Source organism: Sebastes fasciatus, chromosome 8 (genome assembly GCF_043250625.1).
Source record: "Sebastes fasciatus isolate fSebFas1 chromosome 8, fSebFas1.pri, whole genome shotgun sequence".
Taxonomy (NCBI): domain Eukaryota; kingdom Metazoa; phylum Chordata; class Actinopteri; order Perciformes; family Sebastidae; genus Sebastes; species Sebastes fasciatus.
This window is the reverse complement of record NC_133802.1, coordinates 3,266,799-3,280,814: the sequence shown is the minus strand read 5'-3', so window position 1 is coordinate 3,280,814 and position 14,016 is coordinate 3,266,799. Positions and strand designations below refer to the sequence as shown.

Sequence of the window (14,016 nt, the reverse complement as noted above, 5' to 3'; positions counted from 1 at the left end):
GGGGAGGCACCTCTGGGTGGGTGGTGTTGCTGATGATGATGATGATGATGGGGGGGTGAACTCTTGACCCTCAGTCTGAAAACCTGGCTCCCCTCCTATTAAGACTCTCCCCCACAGAGCTCAACTTAAGCTGGGAATGAACACTCTGTCCAAAGAGATAAATGACTTTTAGGGGGAAGAAAGATCGCCTACCTGTGTGTGTGTGTGTGTGTGTGTGTGTGTGTGTGTGTGTGTGTGTGTGTGTGTGTGTGTGTGTGTGTGTGTGTGTGTGTGTGTGTGTGTGTGTGTGTGTGTGTGTGTGTGTGTGTGTGTGTGTGTGTGTGTGTGTGTGTGTGTATGTGTGAGAGCCTGTAGACTGGAAACAGATAGAGACAAGAAGGCAGAAGGAGCCATTTTGCTGCGTTTCTATTAGACAGAAAAGGCAATTGTGTGTGCATTCATGCAACCCTCCATATAGACGCAGACACCGCGTGCATGCACCGCCGAGTGTGTATGTGCTCGTGCGCACCCTTGTGTAAAGCATGGAGTGGGGAGGGGGTGGTGGTGTTGGGAGAGATGGAGATGGAGTTGGAGACACAGATAGAGAGAGTGAAAATAAATAATTGATGATAGATCCCGCCTTGCATCTGGTGCCTGCTGCCGTCGAGTCGGTTCAAAGTAGATATTGATGCAGGGTCCTGCTAAACCACAGCGTAACCGCCCCTCTATTCTGACCTCATTATCCCACTGGAAGAGCAACAATGCATCGCTTTTAAAACAGGCAAAATATCTGTTTCCTTTCTCAGATCATTTGCCAGATCTGCTGAATAGTTTTCTTGCCATATTATATAACAACGAGGGAAAAAAGAAACCCTTATTCCTATAAGTAGGGGTGTGAGAAAATATCCATACACTTGAGTATCGTGATATTGTATCGATTCTCCAAAACACTGTGTCCATTTTTGATTAACCTCTTAAAAAATCCAGCAGCCTGCCATCGGCCCGGTCGCTATTTGTTGTTTCAGAGGTTTGTTGCAGGCTCAGTTTTAACGTTAGAGTGATGGTATACTAGCATCATATGAAACTACAAAAAACCTAGAGGAGTCCATTTGTATGCTACATTTTGGCGATGAAAAACTGTCATGGCCATTTTTAAAGTGGTCCCTTGACCTCTGACCTCCAGATATGTGAATGTAAATGGGTTCTATGGGTACCCACGAGTCTCCCCTTTACAGACATGCCCACTTTATGATAATCACGTGCAGTTTTGAGCAAAAAAACATGCATTACAAATCTGCATGCAGTACAAATGTGTTACTTGTGCATATTCTAAAATGGTATTTCTGGTGTGTTCTTTATACTATGACAGTTTTTCTGGAATTAGATTTTAAAAATTCCCAATATATCGCCTTGCTTTCTATATATCGCAATATATTGAATTGTTACCTCTGTATCGTGATACGTATCGTATCTCCAGATTCCTGTCAGCCCTAGTTCCGAGTAGTCATGAAAGTGAGTCAGAAAAGAAATGGGATTGTTTGTTAATTATGTGAATATTGTCTTGTTAGTGTGGACGCATGCAGAGTTTCTCAGGCTTGTTTCTGCACATATCGGTCAAAAACAAGTAGGTTGTTTGCAGAGACTCAATGTGTGATTGACTTTAATGTATTTAAGTTCCTCCCTCCCTCCGCAGGCCTATTTTCTCTCGGTTTTGCCTCATTAAATCTGTGTGGAAACTCTCCAGCTCTTGTGGAAGAGACTTTCTTTTGATTAGGCTCTAAACAAATGGAGGAGTTGGTTGACATCTCCCAAGACCGTAGCCCTCTTTTGTTTTGCTGCTGCACTGTTGCTGCCCCCCCCCCTCGCTCTGACAGGACTCGAGTACTATTCCCCAAAGCCTTTATTCTCGCTCGTTTTCTTTTTTTTTCCCGGTCCCTCGCCTAACTCCAACCCCTCCTCCCCTCTGCCTTTGTTAAAGACGGCCCCTCAACCACTCCCCCCACCTCTCTCTCTCTCTCTCTCTCTCTCTCTCTCTCTCACACACTATCTCTCTCGCTCTCTCATTATGTGCTCATCCGTTCCGCCGGCTGAGGGCTGAGAGAGGAGCGCTCAGGAGGAGAGTGTTTGGGAAACCGGCGACACGCCGCTGCTGTTCTCTCCAACAGAAAAAAAAAAAAAGTGGACCGAAGTGTCAGGAGCTGCTTTTCCTTTCGCCGGCACTCCTCCTCTTCCTCACTCCCGTTTACTCCCCCCCCCCCTCTCTCTCTCTCTCTTTCTCTCTGTATTGCCGTGTCTGTCTGGCTGACTTCTCTCATTGACTCTCTGCTTCAGCTGGAGTGCGCTGACACTGGGACCACTACCTGCTGCCTGGGGATTAAGCGCGCTATGAATACCCGGAGCCTAATTTGTTGTTTTGGCTGCCAGTGAATGTTGGATCCCCACCGAGGAGAAGCCGCTGCATAAATCCTTTGCGGTCAGGACACTGGGAGCTGAGCGCCTCTGGACTGAGACAATCCAGTGAAAAAAGGGACTGGATGCTTGAGGGAGCATGTAAAAGAAAGGACCAGTGGAAGAAAGAAAAGACTGGACAAGTTCTTTTTCCCTGAAAGGCAGAAATAGTAGAAGCTAAATCAACCTCAATGTTACGAGGATCGGGGCGCAATGAGAATCTCTCGTTATCTGGTTGGGATTCTCTGTCAGGGTGCTGACACGAGGGAAGAAAGCCCAACAAATCTCCGCCTCGAGCTTCTTGCTTGATTTCTGATCACACACGCAGGTTTTCTCTCCGTTTCTTTCCCATTCGTTTAGAGCATCTCTGCTGCTCATCCGTTGGCTGCGTGGGGGAGAAGACGGCTCTGCGCTGACAGGTTGAGCGGGGATTGCGATCGTGCTCCCCCTCCAACTTTTTCCCCCCTTCCATCTCCACCACTTCTTCTGACCTGCTTTCAGCCCCCAGCGCACCAGCGGGGTGGGGGGCAGCTGCTCTTCCACTCCACTCCGAGACTGACCGGGAATAAAGGTTATTGAACCGCGGAGTGGCAGTCACGCCGGGGAGGCAAAGCAAACCTCCTCAGTGAACCCGGGAGCATATGGTTTAGCGAGCGGCAAGCCAGCTGCTTTCCAGCCGTCCTGCTAATCACGCCACAGCGAGATACAAGAAGTGACGGTGTCAGGTTCGGACGGATCTTGCGTGCCTTCTCTTCACGCTCCCAGACCATAAGCCAAAAGGAGCCCGTCTCCAGTGGATACAAAGCAGCAGTTGTGTTGAGTTAGCGGCGCTCTGGGAGAACCATTGCTCAGGAGAGCGGATAACCTTCGGTGCCCCAACAGGCAGCAGCCACAGGGAGGCTGAAAAAAGATGCTCGGCTGTCACCTCTTAGGGAAATACTTGTGACACGTGTTGTTGGCGAGCACCAGACCTTGGCTTGGTGTGCAAAAAAGGAGAGGGGGAGTGCTCTCGGAGCCTGCAGCCCTAGACCCCTTTCACCATCTAATTACCAGTCAGGGTCACTAGGAAGTAAGGAGAGGATTCCATTTGTGGATTTACTGTCGGCGTGCTTGGAAGTTTTCCGTGTGGATATTTGACAATTTCCAAACACCCACATCCAAATCTCTCACACATGTACATGCCAAAAGCGCACTGACGCACATTTACAAACACATTATCACCACCCACTTAAATCCACACACATGTTCGCACTGTAAGTATAAACCACTTCACAACACACACACATAGTCACAGATTGAAAGCCCATTAGTTTGTCTTTTTCCCAGCGGGCACGGCAGAATGGAGGTCGTGTGGACAGGTGGGGGGCTGTAGGAGTCCAACGTCCCCGTCCTCCCCCACCCCTCCCGTCTGTCCTCTTTCCCCAAATGGATGTTATTATCTCTAAAAATGTGTTGCTTGGAAACCGCTGAAAGCTCGCCGCTGCGATTCTCTAACAGAAACGGTCATCGGGTCCTCGCCACGGTGCGCAGCTGGAACCGCAGCTGAAACACCGGCCATTACGTGCCCCTTTTTTTCCTTTTTATTTTATCTTCATCTCCATCCTCTGCCCTCACCCCACCGCCATCATTTTTTCCAACGGGTCTTTGGGCACCCCTCGTCGCCCTCCTCGTCCCGTCATCTCCTCCGCCCTGGAGGGGAGGGGGTCATTGGAGTGGAGCATGAGCGGGTGCCACTATCCCTCGCCGCCGCCGCAGGAGCAGGACCGCAGGTACCAGCACAAGGTGTCCTTGGTGGTGCGCTACTTCATGATCCCCTGCAACATCTGTCTGATCCTGCTGGCCACGTCTACGCTGGGATTCGCCGTGCTCCTGTTCCTCAACAACTGTACGTTGGTTCAACAGAAACACATAGCACCGATACGGGTCACTGCTCTGCAATACAAAACATGCTCTAATTCAAAGTATTGGCGGATTCTTTTTGACAGAATTTAGCTGGAAATAAATGATTTTGCGTTGTGCATTTTACACAGTTTTTGCTCTAAATCAAGCTCTTTACCTCTCGTGACAGCCTTATCTGCACTTGAAGTAGGGACATCAGGACATCTAAAGTTACGGCCCCCCCTTTCCTTCATTTTGTGCCTGCAGGCTTGAGAAAATGCTTCATATCTCTTCTCTTAAGACGACTTGGCATTTACATTGAACTGCGGGGGGAAGTATTAAATGGCGACTAAATGCCTTTGGAGGATGAAAACATGTCTCTTGGCCTGGAAAGCCTCATCTGCCCCCCCCCCCCCCCCTATTATTCTTTTCTCTATATTAAAAGTGCAGCGGCTCATTAAGAACATAATATTGACTTATTTACTGGTGGCAGTTTTGTTGGTGACCATCCAGCACAGTCTCACGGCAGGTTGTGAAATAGTCTTAATTTAATCTATTCGATTCGTGTACCTAGACACGGAAAAAACAATTTCAAAATGTTTACCGCTACTTTCAACAATGCATTTTTTTTTGCGTTTTCCTATGAATGTCCAGCAACACGTGACGCACATGTCAATTTCCACTCCAGCCTTTAAAAATAAAACTACTTACTTAGGTTTAAGAATAGCACACGGTTTGGGTTAAAATAACACCAGAAGTGGCATAACTTAAGTATGGAAGTTACAAATAAATCAACGTAGATTTCTGGTTTCATAGGGGACACCAACGCCAGTCTCCTGGGCGAAAGTCCTATGTTTTATGACCCACCATCCACCCTGACCTCTTCCCTTCACGGCGTTTGTCGCTCTTTATATTTCCCCATTCACAATTAGGTGGATTACATACAAAATGATTGCGTGCTGACCATCACGGAGAAAAATGTGAAATTTGTGTCTATGTACACGAATCAATACATTAAATTTCGTGACAATTTTCTGACCTGCTGTGCGACCGGGCTGGACCATCACAGTAGATTCTTGGGTCAAAGAGTTCTGACAAGAAAGGTAATTGCTTTAGTTTGTCTTCCATTAAACCCCATGCTGGGTATCATTTGAAACGTTTCATCAACACTGGCGCCATGCAACACGTGAACAAAAACAATTTCATTTCAAACGGTGCTTATTGAAAAGTATTGATAGCGCTGATATTCACCCCTACCTGTGGCAGCTTTATCCTTAAAGGGCCAGTAGTTTGCCTTCACAACATGACTTCACCTGCTACCTTTTTACATCACCAACAGCACACCTTGAGCTGTTCCCCTCTACCATGTGCCTGCCTGGGTTAACACTGACTTGTTCATTCTCCTCACTCTCTTACACAAGTCTATTTCTGAGTGCCTCGCCAGTTTAGACTGGGTTAAAGGTGAAAGTCCTCTCAACTCTCCAAAGTAGGCTATTATTTATGCAATATGCCACATATAGAAAAGTCACATGCACACAAGTAAATAAGTGAAGCATAAATTAGTAGGGCTGTCAAAGTTAACGCGATAATAACACATTAACGCAAACTTGCTTCAACGGCACTAATTTCTTGAATGCATGAACGCAACTTGTGATTCTTAGGTTGTATCGGGCTCAGTTTTAAAGCTTTGAAGTGAAGATACTGGTATCGTATGAAACTAAAAAACCTAAGGAATCCATTGGTACCAACCATGTCTTACTAGCCTTTCCTGTCTTCCTTAAATAACGCTCCCAGCTTGCACTAACTTTTGGCGAGGAAAAACCGGCATGGCCATTTTCAAAGGGGTCTCTTGACCTCTGACCTCCAGATATGTGAATGTAAGTGGGTTCTATGGGTACCCACGAGTCTCCCCTTTACAGACATGCCCACTTTATGATAATCACATGCAGTTTGGGGCAAGTCATAGTCAAGTCAACACACTGACACACTGACAGCTGTTGTTGCCTGTTGGGCTGCAGTTTGCCATGTTATGATTTGAGCATATATTTTTATGATAAGTGCAGTACCTGTGAGGGTTTCTGGACAATATCTGTCATTGTTTTGTGTTGTTAATTGATATCCAATAATAAATATATACATACATTTGAGCATATTTGCCCACTTTCATGTTGATAAGAGTATTAAACACTTGACAAAGGTATTAAGGTACATTTTGGACGGATAAAAAATGTGTGATTAATTTACGATTAATCATGATTAACTATGGACAATCATGTGATTTATCATGATTAAATATTTATTCGATTGACAGCCCTATAAATAAGTCATTTTCAGGCAGCCGAGTTGCAGTTGAAGTGGTATTAGAGCAACACTTTTCGGGGAGAGGTTCGTTAACATGCTTGTTTTTCCATGTCTACCCTTTTTCTCTGGCTTTCTGTCTGTTATCAGGCTGTTTACTTTTCAGCCATGTACAAGGCAAAGTCCTCGTAGCTACATTAGGTTGCATCTCTTTGCATTTATCTTTTCAAGGTTTGTGTCTTTCTGTCATCTTTGTCAGCCTTTCCTTCTCATTCTAATTGCTGTATGTGGCTGACCAGAATCAGCATTTGTTACCTCGCCTCAGCTTTACCGAATCAATTCCAGCCAGACAGATTCTATTAGATTTAACTCCGTTTAAAGAGGGCCAATCTTCACCTCTCAGAGTGAAAAGAAATGCGCGGCTTGAGGAAAAACTGATGGAATGAACGCGTCTCCTTTATGCTGCCAAGAGCCCTTCGCCATGTGGCCAGGAGGACAGCTGGATAGGATAGCGATAGCGCTGCTAGTGGTGGTGACGTGTGTGTCTGGCTGTGTGTGTGTGTGTGTGTGTGTGTGTGTGTGTGGTGGGAGGATGGAGGGTGTAAGGAGCAAGTGCAACCTCAGATTTCTATTGTCACCATATGGGGTGAAGCATCTCCACACACACACACACACACACACACACACACACACACACACACACACACACACACATACACACACACACACACACACACACACACATACACACTCAGTAACCCCCCTAAAAACTCTGCTGCCTGCCAACAGAGCCCACACACAGATGCACTCGGTTCATCATTGTGCATGACGATACATCAAGCACAAGCAGTAGGGAAGATGACACACACACACACACACACACAGTGATACACCCCTCTTCCTGCACATGGCTAAATGTCACAGTCAGACACATATTGATTTGCTGGAGATATAGGGTGAATGATGGCCATGTTCTGACATTCACACGGGCGCGGGAACTCAGCGCAGGCTTTTGCCGGGCGCGAAGGGAGATGGGAGAGGCTGATATGTTTATGGAAAGACCTTATCTTGTCCTTTCATTATGGAAATGTGACGAAATCGTTTAGCATCGCCCCGGCACTCTGTGCGCCACCTTCTTTGTCGGGATCTTTTCTGATTTGCCTTGTGCGACAACACGTCTGTGTGTGTTCGGGCATGCTTACGAATGCGAGACAGCAAGCACAGCCTGTGTTTGGATGTCTGTTTTTGTGTATGTGCGCGCTCCTTTACACTCTCAGCACAACTTCTATATTTCCCTCATGACAATTTCTGTTTCACTCGTTTTATATGTTTTCTCGAAATCCCCCCCAGATGGAAATCAGTTACTGTCATGACTGACTGGGAACCGGCTTCAGCCGACACTTCATTATTCACCTCTAGCTACAGCCTCGCCTCCCCTCTCCTCATTTTTCCTCTCTCGCACACACTTCCTCTCTCTTTCTCTCCCCCGAAGCCCCGGCTGTTGACAAGCAATTTTAAGTGAGCCTAAATTTAAAACTCAGCTGTGTCTTGGGACGCCGACGGGCATCGCAGAAGTCCTGAGAAAGGCTTCGCCCCGGTGGTTGACGGAGCCCCGGAAAAATGTGTTAGCGGGGTAATTGATGTGATGTGTTTGATCTTCCTCATTATCCCTCACAGTGCAGAGACGTCGGAGAGAGAGAGAGAGAGAGAGAGAGAGAGAGAGAGAAAAAGAGAGACGGCCGGGTGGCTGCACGCCCGTTCTGAATGTGTGTGTTGGTGCGTACGGTGGGTGCAGGCAGCTCTGACAACTCAGCCAGAGCTCTGCTGCTTAGTGAGTCAGACAGCAGAGTTGTCTGCGAGAGTGCAGATGGTGGTTTGGTTGCTCGGTACTCCAGAGCTCTGGTACACTGTGACCAGTGGATCGTGATGGCCTTCGAGGAACACATCGTGTTTAAGGAGCTTTCCATTTGGTGATGTTCCCTGGTAAATGATGACACCGAAACCATTTCTCTAGATCAGTACTTGTGCTTCCTGATGGGTATTTTTATGGTTATGTAAGAAATAGGTACAATGGGGCTGGATATGTCTCTTCTTTATGACGTCAGTCTTCTTACTTTGCTTATAACTTTGTATCATTCAGTGCCATATGTCTACGGTATCTGTATACACTTTGCATAGTTGCCAAGCTATTGGCAGATATCACACTTAAATGATAAGTTATGTAATCCAGGGTTTCTCAATCTTTTTGGGGCCATGGACCCCTTACAGGGGAGAACATTTTCCAAGGACCCCGTCATAATCGTAACACCGATTAAGCATAATGCTTAGTACCATTTGCACTCTTATGTCATTGGAACTATTTGTATTCTAAAACAACCTGTTTCATAGTGATAAACAGAAACGCATTTCAATTTGAATCATGTTAATACCACTTATATACTATAACAGAAGGTCATTTCATTCAAATTGCATTTGGACTCAACTTGACAGCATTCATACTTATCAAGTAATTGATCGTAAAAGCTTTCGGAAAATGAACAGCTGCAAGACTGGCATGAATGTAGTCCTGATGAATACAGATATTTGAACTTACGGGTCTAAAGCTGACTGTCAGTAAGTGCTTCAACTTAAAAATAATGAACTTATTGCTTGCCTGATCATATCGTTTGACCCAAAGCTAACGTGGGTGGGAATAATAGACACAATATGCCGCAAATGGCCCCCATCTGTAGATATGGACTTTTTAATGATACAACACAATTTTATAATTCATATCAAATTATTTCACGGACCCCCTGACAGAGTGCTCTGGACCCCTTGGGGTCCCCAGACCCCTCTTTGAGAATCACTGGTTTAATGAATTAGCTAATCTACCACAACTTGTGTAGGAGATCAATTGTTAAGTAAGCAAAATTGATTCATATGCAGCTTTTCTAGGCAAACATTTTCTGGTTCCAGTTTCTAAAATGTGGGCATTTGCTGTTTTCTCTTCTCTCTTTCTTTATACTGTAAATTAAATGTCTTGTTTTGTTTGTCGGACAATATAAGCAATTTGAAGTACCCAAACCGAGGCTCTGGGAAATTGCTTTTTCACAATTCTTCGGCATTTTGTAGCCTAAACAACAATGGTATAATCGAAAAATAATCATCAGATTAATCAACGATAAAAAATAAATGTTAGTTGCAGCCCTAATTCTGTGTTTTGTCACTAACAACATCCCCTATTTCCCTGCAAAACAATGTAGAAACAAACTACATGTCCTCCATGCACCTCCCATTATTGAGGTATTTACATTGCCTGGTCAAGACTGATCTCATTCCCAAGCATTAAGGTGTCAAAACTGTGAAGGACTCCGATTTCATGAGATCTTCCCCAGAGTGTTACTCCGCACTCAGTCATTTGACACTACAGCTCTTGTTTTATGGCTCCCACAGACCGACAGGCCTTATGTCATTGTCTGCTGGGTGTTGACCAGGAGAGGAGCATGATGTCATTTGATATATTAAGAGGGAAAAAAAATACTGATTTATTCTGCATATGGCAGCTGGGGGTGGGGGTGGGGGTGGGAACTGAGTACGCTTTCGCTGAAGTACCGTATGTCATCACTGCTGTGGAATTTCAAATCTTATCTCGCACTCTCACAAAAACACATCCCTTCCCGTGTGTTTTCCATTCTCATGTGCTCTTATAACATCACAAGTCACGCGGTGTGGTTTGGGACGAGAAGACCATAGAAACAATGAATGTACAACACAACGGTGATAGCGCTGTTGCTGCCATGTACTCCTGTCGATTAGCTCGGCTGGATTCCTGCGGGGCCCAGCCACTGCATTAGAATGTGTTAGATAGAAAAAAGAGCCTGTAGACAGAATGTGTCTCTTTTTTTGTGGCAACTCAATTACTTGGCCTGCACCCCTGGGAAGTCTGCGAATCTCCCCAAAACTAAAAACCTATTTCTCTCTTTTATCTCTTTCAGACAAACCTCCTCACTTCACACCGGCCCAGCCTCCTGATGGTAAGTCCTCTGTGGTTTTTCGCCGCTCACCTTCGGTGACCACTGGTGTTTTGGGGTTGTACCTGCAGATAATGACCTCAGACAGCCTTTGAAGCGGGCAGCCGTCTGCATGCTGTCTGTGCCAGGTTTGGCTGCTCCGCTTTTTGTCTCTACACAGTTGGTATGGCGGGCACGTGGCCAGGTCTGCTCCGGGCTTTGATGTGAGAAGGATCTTTTGATGACTTGATTTGATCTGCTCCGCACGGCTAGTTGGGCTGATGTTCAATACCTGTTACCGCAGCAGCATTCACATCCTTCTGATAGGGTCTAATGGGATAATACACCCCCTTTCCCTGGGTATTCTACATTAGCTGAGGCTGCTGTGGGTTTGTAGGCCAGGAGCGCAGAGCCACCCGCTTCAACTGTTATCAGACCATTAAGTAGGCGTTATCAGTCGCTATACGCACCATAGATGTGGGTCAATAGGGGCCTACTACACCTACTACAATGTAAAAGTGAAAGTAAAACTTAAAAGTAACACGTTCTAACATGTAAAACTGAATGAAACGTCATGTTTGAACATAAACAAAAAGGCTTCTTTAGGTTTGGGCAACAAAACTACAACTTTTTTAGGTTTAGGCAATAAAACTACAACTTCTTTAGGTTTAGCAACACAACTACAACTTATTTAGGTTTAGGCAACAAAACTACAACTCTTTTATGTTCAGGCAATAAAACTACAACTTATTTAGGTTTAGGCAACAAAACTACAACTCTTTTATGTTCAGGCAATAAAACTACAACTTCTTTAGGTTTAGGCAACAAAACTACAACCTCTTTAGGTTTAGGCAAAAAAATAGTTAGATTTAGGCAATAAAATTACAACCTGTTTAGGTTTAGTCAACAAAACTACAACTTCCTAAGGTTTAGGCAACAAAACTACAACTTTTTTAGGTTTAGGCAATAAAACTACAACTTCTTTAGGTTAAGGCAACAAAACTACAACTTCTTTAGGTTTAGGCAAAAAAACAGTTAGGTTTAGGGAAAAACATTGTGTTTTGGGTTAAAATAACTACGAACACAAAGACAACTACACATTGTTGGTTTCACACTGGATGCGAACTCCGGTCTCCTGGGTGAAAGTCCTGTGTTTTGTATCCCATCAATCATCCCCAACCTCCACCCTTTATGGAGTTTCACACGCTCTATACCACAGCGCCTGACTTTCCCTTTTGCTCCTGTCATAATTACTACGGTCGCTAGAGGTCGCTGTTGTGTTCTTTTATACCTTCTTGTGGTGGTCTACCATGTGAATAGATGATAAAACCTACTAGTGGGTGTAGTATGCCCCTATTGACCCACATCTATGGGGCTTATAGCGACTAATAACGCCTATTTAATAGCCTGACAGCAGTCTAATCGGCTGGCAGAGCGGCACCGTCACCTCACCTTGTTAGCCACATACTATCATCCCATCCCACACATATAAATCTTAACAATGGGTGCTGCATTGTTTCACTTGTTTTCTAGCCCAGTAACATGAGCTTTTAATTAAAAAAAACAACAATTTATTTCCGAAACAGTGGATCTCAGCGAGCTTTAATTGGAGGAAAACAGCTGGTTTTCAAGCTGGTATCATGAATATTTATCAGAGGCAGCACAGTGAGACAGTGTTTGATAGACTTTGGTGTCGTATTTTCTTTTTACTGCTCTGACAGACAGCCGAAGACGGACTCCTACTAGTTCTGAAGGTGTTGTATCATCCCGCTTGTGTGCAGACTACAAAGCCAGAGGTTTGGAGGCAGAAAACACACAAGGATAAAATGTTTCTAATGATCCCGGACGACCAGCTGATGTTGGGGACAAAAGGCCACAGTGGGGGCTTTCTGAATCGGTTTCTGGTAATTGCTCAATCACTCGCCCCGTAGGCCGGCTTGTTTGGAAAAGCGGGTTTGCGAAAGATGTCAGCGTAAAAAAAGTATCAAATTAGAGGTGGTTTATGATGAATGTGATTGTCTGGCGGAGCCCGGACAATAGGCTGCTCACTGTCGATGTGAAATGGCTGTGGCGTTTGGCTTCAACAAATAATTGTGCTTGATTGGAGCATTTCTCAACTTGGCCTCACCTCAACACCTGAGGAGTGTGCGAGTATGTCTGTTTTTTTCTCTCCTATCACAGCACGGTTTACAGCAGAAATTTGTTTTTGTTTTAATGCCAAATGAAATTGACTTGACAAATGATTATATCTCACAGAGGGGTCTCTATTTGTTTGTTTCTGAAGCAAATATTGCCACAAAATGTGTCTCTCTGCTGGGAAAATGACAAAACACTGTGCAGACAGTGAAGCAGCCCATTTCTGTCTCCCATTGAATTCCCCCTACAAAGGAAATAACGCCCCGCTTATCGATTGAGCCACTCATTTCCCATGTATTAAAGTTTTCGCCGTCTGAGGGGCACAGTTTGTTTCTGCGCTAGTCAACCATTTAAAAGCTGCTGCTAGCTCTTAATTACATTTCCAATAGTTCTGTAGGCTTTACATCAGCAGCCTATGCTGTTTTAATATGCCAAGCAAAACAAAAGGCAGAGTGTCCAATCAGCGGGGTAAGCCTGCCCTGTGGGACGCAGTTTCTCCGGGTCATTTAACGCTGGAGAGATTAGTGGGACAATTAGAGTTGGCCCAAATAAGACAGTAGGCCACTTTTTGGAGACGCATGGTTTTATAGTGGTGGATGGGCGATTTAGAAGATGCTTGAGACCAGCAGAGGGCTAGTATAGCTCTGCAATTAGTCAAATGGGCTCCAAAGAGCACAGGCCTTGTTCTACTGAACTCGCCCTCGGTGCCAAGGACGCTCTGCTCCCCAGCACTTCATTACAGGAAATCACAGACAAGATACCAAGGAGTCTGCATTTTTAAACAGTCTAATTTGTCTCTGAACTGCCGTTGATGAGACGTCCTTATTAGCACTAGGAGTTTCTGCAGAAAGTAGAGAAATTTGTTCTGCAAATTAGAGCGAGGGAGCCTTGGGACTCGCTGGGGGGGAAAATGCAGGTTCGGCACAACACGAGCAAAGCTCTTAGATAATATTTATGGCGTGCGCCACCCGCAAATAGCTGACGATTCGTCCCCAATGAATGGCCTATAATCACCAGTCAAAAAAAAAGTGACAAAAGTCACAAAGCAGCCTTTAATTAGGCTCTTTCTTTGAAAGCTCAAAGCAGCAGTTTGCTTGGCTCGGGCCACGCTCATTATTGCCTGTCGTCTCCTGATAATAAGACAGTTGTTGCGTGTTTGGCCAAAGCTAGAAAGCTGGGAGAATTGTGTAGCTTGAGGGATTAGTATTGGACTTTGGAAAAGGGGGTCGACTCCGAGAAATGCTTTATGAATGAGGCTCTTGGCCCCCAGTTCCCCATCCAGAGA

General features: G+C 45.2%; 1 protein-coding gene across 4 annotated transcripts in view; it reads left to right on the top strand.

The window, feature by feature from the left end:
* agrn (agrin) overlaps positions 1 to 14,016 on the top strand; it is a 349,702-nt gene that overhangs the window by 125,429 nt on the left and 210,257 nt on the right. For 2 of the 4 annotated variants that reach the window (XM_074642840.1, XM_074642839.1), the window contains exons 1-2: positions 2,050 to 4,312; positions 10,581 to 10,619. In XM_074642840.1, coding sequence (XP_074498941.1) covers positions 4,147 to 4,312; positions 10,581 to 10,619 — 205 coding nt within the window. In that variant the 5' untranslated portion in view covers positions 2,050 to 4,146. Of the gene's footprint in view, positions 1 to 2,049; positions 4,313 to 10,580; positions 10,620 to 14,016 lie in introns of those variants that run through there. The other 2 variants (XM_074642837.1, XM_074642838.1) reach the window with 1 other exon arrangement.